The following is an 11728-nucleotide window of genomic DNA, read 5'->3' on the forward strand; positions in this document are numbered from 1 at the left end:
TAAGTTAACATTTAATTGAGAACCAAGGAACATAAAAGTTGGGGGAAATCTTCAGAATTCTGACTACCACGGTGTATTAAAAATAGTTTTGAACAGGCAAGCCTGGGTGGCTCAGTCGGTTAAGCAGCCGACTTCGGCTCAGGTCATCTTGCAGTCTGTGAGTTGGAGCCCCATGTCTGGCTCTGTGCCAACAGCTCAGAGCCTGGAGCCTTCTTCAGCTTCGGTGTCTCCCCCTCTCTCTGCCCCTCCCCTACTTGTGCTCTAGCTCTCTCTCTCTCAAAAATAATAAACATTTAAAAATTAAAAAAAAAAAAAAAAAGGCTTGAACATACAAAGCCTAAGACATATTTTTCCCGGAAAGATCCAACTTGAAAATATCTTTTCGATAAAGTATTCCAATAGGAAGAGAAACACATCCAGGAGATGTAACAAGAGAAATAAGAAGAATGAGTAACCAGTTTTACTGAAATTTTAATTTGTTAAAGACGGTTAAAATTTTGTTAAAAAACAATTTTTAATTGTTAATTTGTTAAAGATTACTGTTGCCTTAAAAAAGGGCAGGAAGGGTGAGGGCAATTTATATCACAGAGAGGAAAAAGTATAGCAACAAATCAGAAATGAAAATCTGGGTAATATCAGGGAAATGGGATGGGAGGAAAAACACACAAGAGATGTGAAAACATGCTAAATATTTTGTTTTTTGGGATGAACGAGAGCAATGATAAATAAATAAATGTAAATAAACATTAGTATGGATCAAAGGTTAAAGGTAATGATTCTAAGAAAAATAGACTGTATAATGTTCAAACTAGCAGAAGAAAACTCAGGACAGTAAAAAGAATGCAGATATGGAGAGGGAATTTTTTAAAGCATAATGAATGAAAAATATGACGGCTGAGATAACTCCTCCTGTATTAGTAACCACAATAAAAGGTAAACTATTAAACTCTCCAATTAGAAATTCTCAGGTAAGATTTAGAAAAGAATCCAATGCATATACATTGTCTTCGCGCCTGGGTGGCTCAGTCGGTTAAGCGCCCAACTTTGGCTCAGGTCACTATCTCACAGTTCTGAGTTCGAGCCCCGCCTTGGGCTCTGTGCTGACAGCTCAGAGCCTGGAGCCTGCTTCACATTCTGTGTCTCCCTCTCTCTCTGCCCCTTCCCTGCTCATGCTGTGTCTCTCTCTGCCTCAAAAATAAATAAACATTAAAAAAAAAAAGACACCCTTAAAATGAAAAAGATTAAAAATAGTAAAATGAAAAAGATTAAAAATAAAAGGTCTGATCTGGTTGCAGGCTAGGTCCATTGCAGAGCCAACATTAAAAGCTGAGAGGCTTACAACTGAATGTCAACTAAAAATAAGGAAGATGGTAAATGTTACCTGGTTTGATCTCATTTAACATTTTTTGAATTTTTTTTTAATGCCATTTGTATTCCTCACGCCGTAGGTCCAATGTGGATCAGCAAGAAGATCCTGCTCATTAAACAGAACAGCACTGAGAATCTGCAAACTTCCAAGAACCCTTGCCCAATTTTTCCGGACGCGTGCGCGCGCCCAGGTCCAGCCCAGCCAGGTGAGGGAGGGAGCGTGGGGCGGGGCAAAGCCAAGGTTCCGCGCTGCAGGGCGGTAACTCAGCTCTCCCTGCGCTCCCTCCCCGTGCACACGCGGCTCCGCCGCGCTTGGCTCGTCCCGGGGCTCCGGGTCGAGATGGCGCTCATTGCGGCCACCAACTTCGGACTTGGCCTCCTGGTCCTGTTTGTGCTGTCCGACTGCACCTGCGGGGAGCGAGGCGGAGGTGAGTTCCTGGGCGCGGCGCGCGAGAAGACAGGTGAGTCCGGGCAGAGCTTTGGGACACTGGTCGCGGGGTAGCGCCGCCGCGCCGCCCTCTCACGTCCCCGCAGCGGCCTCCTGTTCGGCTCGGCGAAGTCCGCGGGGCGGGTCACATCCTCCGCGACGAAAAGAGGAGACTTGGGCAACTAAGTGCAGCCTGACGCTGGGGGCGAGGAGCGCAGGGTAGGGAGCGGAGCTGCGGCGGGAGGTCTGCGGGCGCTGCCACCGGGCGCCGGCCGCTTGGGGAGCCTGAGCCCGAGCCCCTGCGGCCCAGGACTCGGGCCGGACGGACCGCGATCCCACGGGGCCTGGACCCCAGGAAATCCCCGACTCTGGCCGCTGACACAACTCTTACCTCATGGGTTACCGTCCCCACTGCTGTCCTCCCTTGCACTACCCAGCACACGGGGGCAGTAGTTCAAGGCACACGCAGCGCCACCGCCCTCATTCGCCAGCCACATCTCAGTTCAGAGTCCGAAACCTCCCGGCAACCAGGCCCTGGACCACCTGCAGCCTCTTACTCCTTGTGACTTTCCCTGCTGCAAGTGGCATTGCCTCGCTTGGATACTGTAAGGGTCTCTTCCCCACCTCCAATGGGGATGTCACAGAGTGCACAGAGCACGTTTTCCTAAAACAATACCTCAGCGTCACACCTTCCATAGGGTTATGTGACCTAAGAGGCCGGTTCAGCCACATTCCTTCATCCAGGGATTGTTATGGCCGCTTCCCTGCTACAAGAGCACTGTCGGTTACTTACAGCAGAGACCTGGGAAATATTTAATAGATGCAGAAAATCTTTGCACCGGGCTGGCATTTAAGTGAAAATACAAGAGGGCTCCTTCATACCCTTGCATTCAGAGAGGTTTTGATGTTGGTACTCATCTCTCTCACTGCATCCAGGATAAGTACTTTTTAAACATTCTATTTGGAGAGAAGAGAAGGCCGTGTAAGAGTACTGTACTTGAATTTCCTTGCAACCTAGCCCCCTACCCACAAGTAATTCAACTGCAAAGATTTTTCACTCCTGGGACAAAGGTGGGGGATGTGAAAGGACCACATGGTGATGTGGGTACCTGAGCCAAATGATGTCGCTGTGAACAGGGGCTGGGAGAGGTGTCTTTTCATTATCTGGGGCACCCCCTGCCCTGCACCAGCTCAATAACAGGGGCCCCTGAGGACGCTTTCGATCCCTGTGGACGGTGTCAACTCACGCAGTAGGTTTACGCAGTGAAAACGTCCGGGTGGTCTCTGCTCCCCAGAGTACGCTCACCCCTGTAAATGACCACATGACTCTTTGGGGAAGGCCAGCAGGAAGCATTGCTCTTGCTGTTGACCTGAAGGGTCCCTCCTGATTGGAACCTGGCTTCTGCTTCTAGTAAAGAGTTGCAGTTCTGAGAGGCGGCTCCGTTCTGGAACCTGGGCAGAGGATCCAGACTCTCTGTGGGGTCACTGCTTTCAGCTTCCTCCTCATCCATCTTGGGGATTGGTCTTTGTTTTTATTGTTTAACTCCAGCAGTCTTCGGGTTGGCTGTCCAACTACTTTGCCTTTACAGTCATGTGTTCTGTGAGCCAGAGGGATGGACAGCTTTCTGTGGGTCAGGCCCCTGGCTGCTTTCCAGCGTCTAGGATCACTCTAGGATCATTTCAATCGTTGCCGCCTCCCTGCTTCGGACAGTTGAGCGCCTATACCTCAAATCTATTATATCAGGACTTCCCACCGCCAATACCACTGGGAGCCTATTTCTGCAACACCGTCCCATTACCGCCAAGCTTCTGCCTTCAAAGATAGCCATCACTAAGCTTCTTTTGTTTTAATTTCTTGAGAGAGAGAGAGAGAGAGAGAGAGAGAGAGAGAGAGAGAGAGACAGCGCAAATGGGGGAGGGGCAGAGAGAGAAGAGAGACAGAGAAGGAGAGAGAAGGAATCCCATGCAGGCTCTGCACTGTCAGTGCAAAGCCCGATGCAGGGCTCGAGCCACAAACTGGGAGATCATGACCTGAGCCAAAGTTGCACACTTAACTGACTGAGCCACCCAGGCGCCCTGCCATTACTAAGCTTCTTCAGGATTTTGGTGCCTTCTCACCATGCATTGTTTTTTGGTTTCTGTTTTTTGAATTTTATTAAAATCCAAGCTAACATATGGCGTAATAATGGTTTCAGGAGTAGAATTTAGGGATTCATCAATTACATGTAACACCATGCCTGTCCCAACAGGTGCCCTCCCTAATGCCCCCCACCCATTCAGCCCATCCCCCCACCCATTACCCCTCCAGCAACCCTCAGTTTCTTCTCTGTATTTCAGTCTCTTACGGTTTGCCTCCCTCTCTGTTTGTATCTTATTTTTCGTTTCCTTCCCCTATGTTCATCTGTTGTGTTTCTTAACTTTCCACATATGCGTGAAATCATATGATACTTCTTTCTCTGACTGACTTATTTGGCTTAGCATGATATGCTCTAGTTCCATCCACATGGCTGCAAATGGCAAGATTTCATTCCTCTTGATCACCAAGTAATATTCCATTGTGTATTTATACTAGATCTTCTTTATCCGTTTGTCACTCGATGGACGTTTGGGCCCATTCCATAATTTGGCTATTGTGGATAGTGCTGCTAAAACACTGGGGTGCATGTGCCCCTTAAAATCAGCATTTTGGTATCCTTTGGAGCAATACCCCGTAGTGCAGCTAAGGGGTCATAGGCTAGTTATACTTTTAATTTTTTGAGGAACTTCCATATTGTTTTCCCTAGTGGCTGCACCCGTTTGCAGTCCCAGCAGCAGTGAAAAAGGCTTTACCTTCCTCCACCTCCTTGCCAATGGCTGATGTTTCCCGAGTTGATGATTTTCGCCATTCTGACTGGTGTGAGGTGGTATCTCATTGTGGCTTTGACTTGTACTTCCCTGATGATGTGTGATGTTGAGCATCTTTTCATGTGCCTGTTGGCCATCGGGATGACTTCTTTGGAAAAGTGTCTGTTCGTGTCTTGTACCTCTTTCTTCACTGGATTATTTGTTTTTTGGGTGTTGAGTTTGATAAGTTCTTGATAGATTTTGGATAGTAACCCTTTCTCGGATATCTCATTTGCAAATATCTTCTCTCGTTCCGTCCATGGACTTTTAGTTTTGTTGAATGTGCGGAAGGAAACAGACCTCATCTTGATTAGGTCCCAACAGTTCATGTTTGCTTTTGTGTTCCTTGCCTCCAGAGACATGTCAGGTAAGAAGTTTTTGCAGCCGAGGTCAAAGAGATTGTAGCCTGTTTTCTCCTCTAGGATTTGGATGGTTTCCTGTCCCACATTTAGGTGTTTTTTTATTTTTTTATTTTTTATCCATTTTGAGTTTATTTTGTGTATGATGTGAGAAAGTGGCCCAGGTTTGTTCTTCTGCATGGGCTGTCCAGTTTTCCTAACACCATTTGCTGAAGAGACTTAATTCCCACTGGATAGTCTTCCCTGCTTTGTCAAAGATTAGTTGGCCATATGTTCGTGGGTCTCTTTCTGGGTTTTCTGTTCCGTTCCTTTGATCTATGTGTCTGTTTTTGTGCCCCTACATTACTGTCTTGATGATTACAGCTTTGTAATACAGCTTAGAGTCTGGAATTGTGATGCCTCCAGCTTTGGTGTTCCCTTTCAACAGTGCTTTGGATATTCGGGTCATTTCTGGTTCCCTGCAAATTTAGGAATTGTTTGTTCTAGCTCTGTGAAGAATGCTGGTGTCCGTTTGATAGGGATTGCATTGAATATGCAGGTGGCTTTGGGTAGTGTTCACATTATAACAATATTTCCTCTTTCAATCCACGAGCATGGGACGTTTTTCTACTTCTTTGTCCTCTTGAATTTCTTTCCGAGATTTCTGTACTTCGCAGCGTATAGATCTTTCACCTCTTTGGTGAATTCATTCCTAGGTATTTTATGGTTTTCAGTACCATGGGGTTCATTCCTTGATTGCTCTTTCTGCTGCTTCATTATTGGTGTAGACAAATGCCACAGATTTCTGTACATTGACTTATATGCTGCAACGTTGCTGAATTCACGTATCAGTCGTAGCAGGTTTTTGGTGGAGTCTTTTGGGTTTTCCACATAGAGTATCATGTCATCTAGGAAGCATGAAAGTTTGCCTTCTTCCTTGCTGATTTGAATGCCTTTTATTTCTTTTTGTTGTCTGATTGTTGAGGCTAGGACTTCCAACGCTATGTTGAACAACGGTGGTGACAGCGGGCATCCCTGTCATGTTCCTGACCTTAGGGGAAAGTTCTGTTTTTCCCCCTTGAGGATGATATCAGCGGTGGGTGTTTCCTACCTGGCCTTTGTGATCTTGGGGTATGTCCCTTCTATCCGTCCTTTCTTGTGGGTTTTCATCAAGAAGGATACTGTATCTTGTCAAATGCTTTTTCGGTATCTCTTGAGAGGATCGTGTTCTTGTTCTTTCTTTTATTAATGTGAGGCACCATGTTGACTGATTTGTGGATATTGAAGCAGCCTTGCATCCCAGCAATAAATTCCACTTGATCGTGGTGAGTACTTCTTTTAGTGGATTGTTGGCATGGGTTGGCTAGTAACTTGTTGAGAATTTTTGCATCCATGTTCATCGGGGAAATGGCTCTGTAGTGCTCCTTCTCAGTGGGACCATGCATTTTTTATGAGTTTCATTGAGAGTCCTCCAGACCGCCCCGTGGGCATAGTTGATGGGCATATTTTTGGTTTTGTTTTGGCATTTCTTACTACATTTGTTCTGTCATATGCACTTCTCTGGGCCTTTTTAATCCCTTACCACTATCTGTCATGGAATTCCTGATATTCTAGTCTGTGCCGTGTGGACCATCCTTTTTTCCAAGCCTCCAAGGCCCATCCTAACGGTAGATGACCACCATGACCAGGCCTGTGCGAAATGCTGGGACCCAGGATTGCAAATCTCTCTTCTCTGACTTTGGATTCTATCCTCACCCTGCCCCGCCCTGACTCAGCTCCTCAGGAGTAGGCCCCCTCACGGTCTCTCATCTTATTAAAAACATTTCTTTAATGTTTGTTTTTATTTAATAATTTAATTTTACAATAATTTTATTTAATAATAATTTTCTTTAATAATTTAATGTTTAATGTTTGTTTATTTTTGAGAGAGAGAGAGAGAGAGAGAGAGAGACAGAGCATGAGTGGAGGAGGGGCAAAGAGAGGGAGACACAGAACCCGAAGCAGGCTCCAGGCTCTGGGCTGTCAGCACAGAGCCCGACGCGGGGCTTGAACTCACGAGCCGTGAGATCATGACCTGAGCTGAAGTCGGACGCTCCGCTGACTGAGCCACCCCGGCGCCCCTCATCTTCTTCGAGACACTGGGATAGATCCTGACCATCAGCCGGCATGTAGACCTCTTCTTCCCATGGCCAGCGTAGCACGTGCCTGAATTGATTAAAGACTGAGTGGTGCTGGATACCAGCCTGGTAGACACAGGGGACATGTCCCTGGCTGTATGGTTTCTGGTCAGGCAGAGGAATCCCGATCCTTGGTCCTTTTCCAAGAAGGGAAGTGCGCCAGCCTTCAATTGTTAGGGGGGAGGGGCTGTGCAGGGGCCGCCTTTGCTCTGCTAGGCCAGCCCTGCAGGGATACAATGACTGTCACATGGGTGGGAGAGGGACGCCTCTGGGCCTGTTCTTCCAACCCCAACCCTAACTTACGTTTTCATTTGCAGATGCTCTTTCTCCTGCCTTTGAATTCCCCATCACACCAAAGCCCAATCCTGGACAAGCATGGTGTGAGATTCGAGGCAAGGTCAATGGAAACACGTTTCTGTATTACGCCTGTGGGAACAAGAAGGTCGAAGTCTTTGGTCCTCTGGGGAGGAATGTGAATGACATAGTGTTTTGGGAGAGACAGACCGAAACTCTGAAAGACCTGGCAGAAGAGCTCAAGAAGAAACTACTTGACTGGAAAGCAGCGGATTTTACACCCAGTGGTAAGTCGGAAAGGCCCAGGGCAGAAGTAGAACAGTTTGTAGGGCCAGGGACCTATTGTGTTCATGTACAACTTAGACATGGATCCCACACACGGGGCCCAGCAGCCAGGGCAGTCAAGAGGGACAGAACAGGACCAAGAAGGGTGAAGGGGAGCCGAGGAGTGGACAGCGGGTGGGACAAGGGATCGGTCAAGACCAGAGGCTGACTTCATGCCCATGGTGGGGGTGGGGGGCAGATTCTGTCTCCCTGCAGGGCAGGATGGTGTGTGTGCGTGGGGACAACGGACGCACCAGCGGATCCTGGGAGTTTCACATCAATGAACAGATATCCTACTTCTTTAACTCAGAGAGTGGAAATTGGACACTTCGTCCTAGAGGCCGACAGATAAAGGCCTCATGGGAGAGTGACAGAGATTTGACCAATTCCCTCATGAAGATCTCAGTTGGAGATTGTAACAAGTGGCTTGAGCGAATATTGATGCACTGGGATGAACTGTGGGAGACAACAGGTAACTCAGAAGACTGGATGAAGTTGTTCTCTTGAAATCGGGCCTACCTTCTCCACTGTAGTGTGCGTGTGTGTGTGTGTGTGTGTGTGAGAGAGAGAGAGAGAGAGAGAGAGAGAGAGAGAGAGACAGAAACAGAGCCAGAGGTGATCCATCCATGGTGAACTTCTTTTGGGGAGAGTAATGGCCACAGATATGTTCTAGCATCCTTCCTTTCCCTTCTCATCTCCTGAAATCTCTCCCTTGCTGCATGTGCTTTAGTTTTCTGGGATTTCTTGGATTCCCTCTTGGCCCCAAACATGAGGGTGTCAGTCTGATTCCAGAGATTCCTTCTCGCTCTTCCCTTTTCTGAGAATCATTGATCTTCTCATCTCATCTCGTCTCTGGCCGGGGATCATTCCTGGCCACGTGCACTGTTAGCTCCAGAGAGGGGGTCAACTGTCACCACCCTCGTGCTCCATGACCACCTCTTCTGCCACAGCAGGAGTGACCAGTTATGTTGGAACCCGTGCTTCCCCCTTTAGCTGTGCGAGGTCCTTCGGGACAGGTCCCGTGTCTTTCCTCGGTTCCCGCCCCAGAACCTGTCACAGCAGCTGCCACAATGTAGAGTGACAGAAAGCATCTGCAGTGTGGGATCATCTGTGGCAGGAGGAGCAGAGGGGGTATCTCTTCCGATTTAAGTCTGAAACAAGATTTGGGGTCTGAAACCCTCTTGTGTTTCCATTTCGGCCCCGCCAGGCTCGCAGCAAGTCACGGCCCAGTCCGGGGCCATGGCCCTCAGACCCATCACCTGGATCCTCCCTGTGATTCTCAGCCGCTTAATCATAATTGGCATCCAGGTAGAGTCTTTTAGAGTGACAGGTACTGAGAGGAGATGGAGCGGGAAGGGAGGGGCAAAAGGCCTGGTGTGAGGACAGGGACAGGTGACTCCCCCACTCGACCCTGCCCACTCACTGAACCTTGTCATCACAGAAGTGAGACGAGGTGATGAGTTCCCCTGTCAGTTGTTAGCAGTAATGTGGACAAGCTCAGCCCTGAGTTGTCATAAGGCCTCACTGTTAAGGCCGCTGGGAAAGGGGAGGGGCCCCCCAATGCATAAGGCCTGTTGACGCTAAGGAGATCTACCAAGGTCAGGCCTGACTCAGACCTGATTCCAGATTGAAGAGAGTCATTTTGGCCCAGTGCGGGTGGTGTGCGGGGAGAGGGACGCACAGCTTGGGCAGTACTCACATTGGAGCACGAGAGGCGTGGTGGCTCCACGTGATGTCTCAGGCGAGGCGACTCCATCCAGGGGCCTACGAGGAGAGGCACCAGTGTCTGTTCCGGGGGAGGGAGTGGGAAGGCCGGGCAGAGGCAACTCAAAAGCCTGGAGTTGAGTGCTGTGTTCCCCCAGACAGTGGCTTGGGTCTTAGCATGTGAGGCAGAAAGTGAACAGTGGAGACTGTGCGTGGCAAGATGTAGAAGCGTGGGGAATCCGGCTCAGGCTGCTGCAAGGCACTGGCAGCTCGCTTCCTGTAGACCTCAGATCCGGAGCCACTGAGCACCCCTGCTTGGAGCAGAGCTGACCCGGGAGATGGGGGGACAGAGCTGGCCCGGGAGATGGGGGGGCAGAGCTGACCCGGGAGATGGGGGGACAGAGCTGACCCGGGAGATGGGGGGGCAGAGCTGACCCGGGAGATGGGGGGGCAGAGCTGACCCGGGAGATGGGGCGACAGAGCTGACCCGGGAGATGGGGGGGCAGAGCTGACCCAGGAGATGTGGGAGCAGAGCTGACCCGGGAGATGGAGGGGCAGAGCTGACCCAGGAGATGGGGGAGCAGAGCTGACCCGCAAGATGGGGGGGCAGAGCTGACCCAGTAGATGGGGGAGCAGAGCTGACCCGGGAGATGGGGGAGCAGAGCTGACCCGGGAGATGGGGTCCCGAGCTGACGCAGGAAATGGGGGGCAGAGCTGACCCGGGAGGTGGGGGGGGGCATGGGGGAGCAGAGCTGACCCGGGAGACTGGGGGGGCAGAGCTGACCCGGGAGATGGGGGAGCAGTCCGTCCCTGCCTCTATGGCCTTCACACCCATCGCCTCAGGTTATCACCATGATCACTCTGGCCATTCCCACATGGAAACCCGAACACGTCCTTGCCTGGTGTCTAGGCGGGCAGCCGGTATTGTGGGCACAATGGGGGAGACATAGGGGACCAGTGGTCCCTGACTGCTGGGGAGGTCTTAGCCTGGTAGCAGGATGGGGAGACCCCCAGACTCTCATTCTGCTCGATCCACAGATACCTTTTCCCATTCAAGGAGAAAATAGACTAAGACCTCCTACTCTACACAGTCCCCATGTAGAAAAATGAATTCCAAGTGACCATCGTCTTCACGGTCCTAAGGCTGTGGGAAAGTGGATGAAGCCCATACTAGTGTGCTGAACCTGTCTCTACTCAAGAGCATGGGGAATAGAGCAAACTCTGTAACAGATATTTAGGAAATTAGTTCTGGGCAGATTCACTAGGAGCATATTCAGGAAAGGCAACGCTGTGTCGTTTGGAGGACGAGACACTCAAGGGAGGGTATTATGCTAAGTGAAATTAGAGAAAGACAAAAATCATATGACTTCACTCATATGAGGACTTCAAGAGACAAAACAGATGAACATAAGGGAAGGGAAATAAAAATAATATAAAAACAGGAACGGGGGCAAGACAGAAGAGACTCATAAATATGGAGAACAAACTGAGGGTTACGGGAGGGGTTGTGGGAGGGGGGATGGGCTAAATGGGTCAGGGGCACTAAGGAATCTACTCCTGAAATCATTGTTGCACTATATGCTAACTAATGTGGATGTAAATTTAAAAACAAAATTCAAAAAAAAAGATGCATGCTATGACTTCAATCTTCTTGAATTTGTTGAGTCTTGATTTGTGGGCTAATATGTTATCTATTCTGGAGAATGTTCCACGTGTACTTGAAAAGAATGTGCATTCTGCTGTTTTAGGATGGAGTGTTCTGAATATACTATTAAATACATCTGGTGCAGCGTCATTCAAAGCCATCATTTCTTCATTCATTTTCTGTTTAGATGACCTGTCACTTGATGTGAGTAGGGTGTTAAAGTCCCCTACTATTATTCTGTTATTATCTAATAGTTCTTTAATATTTGTTATTAACTGTTTTATGTATTTGTGTGCACCCATTGGGGTGCATAAATGTTTACAATTGTTATATCTCCTTGTTGGATTGTCCCCTTTATGATATTATATGTAATTATATATAATCAATATATAATTATATTAGTATTTATTAATATCATTATCATATTCCTTTTTTTCTTATTATTTTTCTTTTTTTTAATGTTTATTTATTTTTGAGAGCAAGAAGGACAGAGTGTAAGTGGACAAGGGGCAAAGAGAGAGAGAGACAAAGAATCCGAAGCAGGCTCTAGGCTCTGAGCTGTCAGCAC

The 11728-nt window shown here is 48.4% G+C and overlaps 1 protein-coding gene across 2 annotated transcripts; it reads left to right on the forward strand.

The window, feature by feature from the left end:
* The first annotated feature begins 1605 nt into the window (after nt 1–1605).
* Nucleotides 1606–9982, forward strand: LOC128315477 (UL16-binding protein 1-like). 2 transcript variants are annotated; one of them, XM_053222111.1, is made up of 3 exons: nt 1606–1829; nt 7511–7774; nt 8011–9982. In XM_053222111.1, exons 1-3 carry the CDS (start codon nt 1709–1711, stop codon nt 8316–8318), a joined length of 693 nt encoding a protein of 230 aa, XP_053078086.1. In that variant the 5' UTR covers nt 1606–1708; the 3' UTR covers nt 8319–9982. The 2 variants fall into 2 exon arrangements, with proteins under 2 accessions (XP_053078086.1, XP_053078087.1); XM_053222112.1 differs by having other exon boundaries at nt 1607–1796.
* Nucleotides 9983–11728: the final 1746 nt, after the last annotated feature.

The sequence above is a fragment of the Acinonyx jubatus genome, chromosome B2, assembly GCF_027475565.1.
Source record: "Acinonyx jubatus isolate Ajub_Pintada_27869175 chromosome B2, VMU_Ajub_asm_v1.0, whole genome shotgun sequence".
NCBI lineage: Eukaryota > Metazoa > Chordata > Mammalia > Carnivora > Felidae > Acinonyx > Acinonyx jubatus.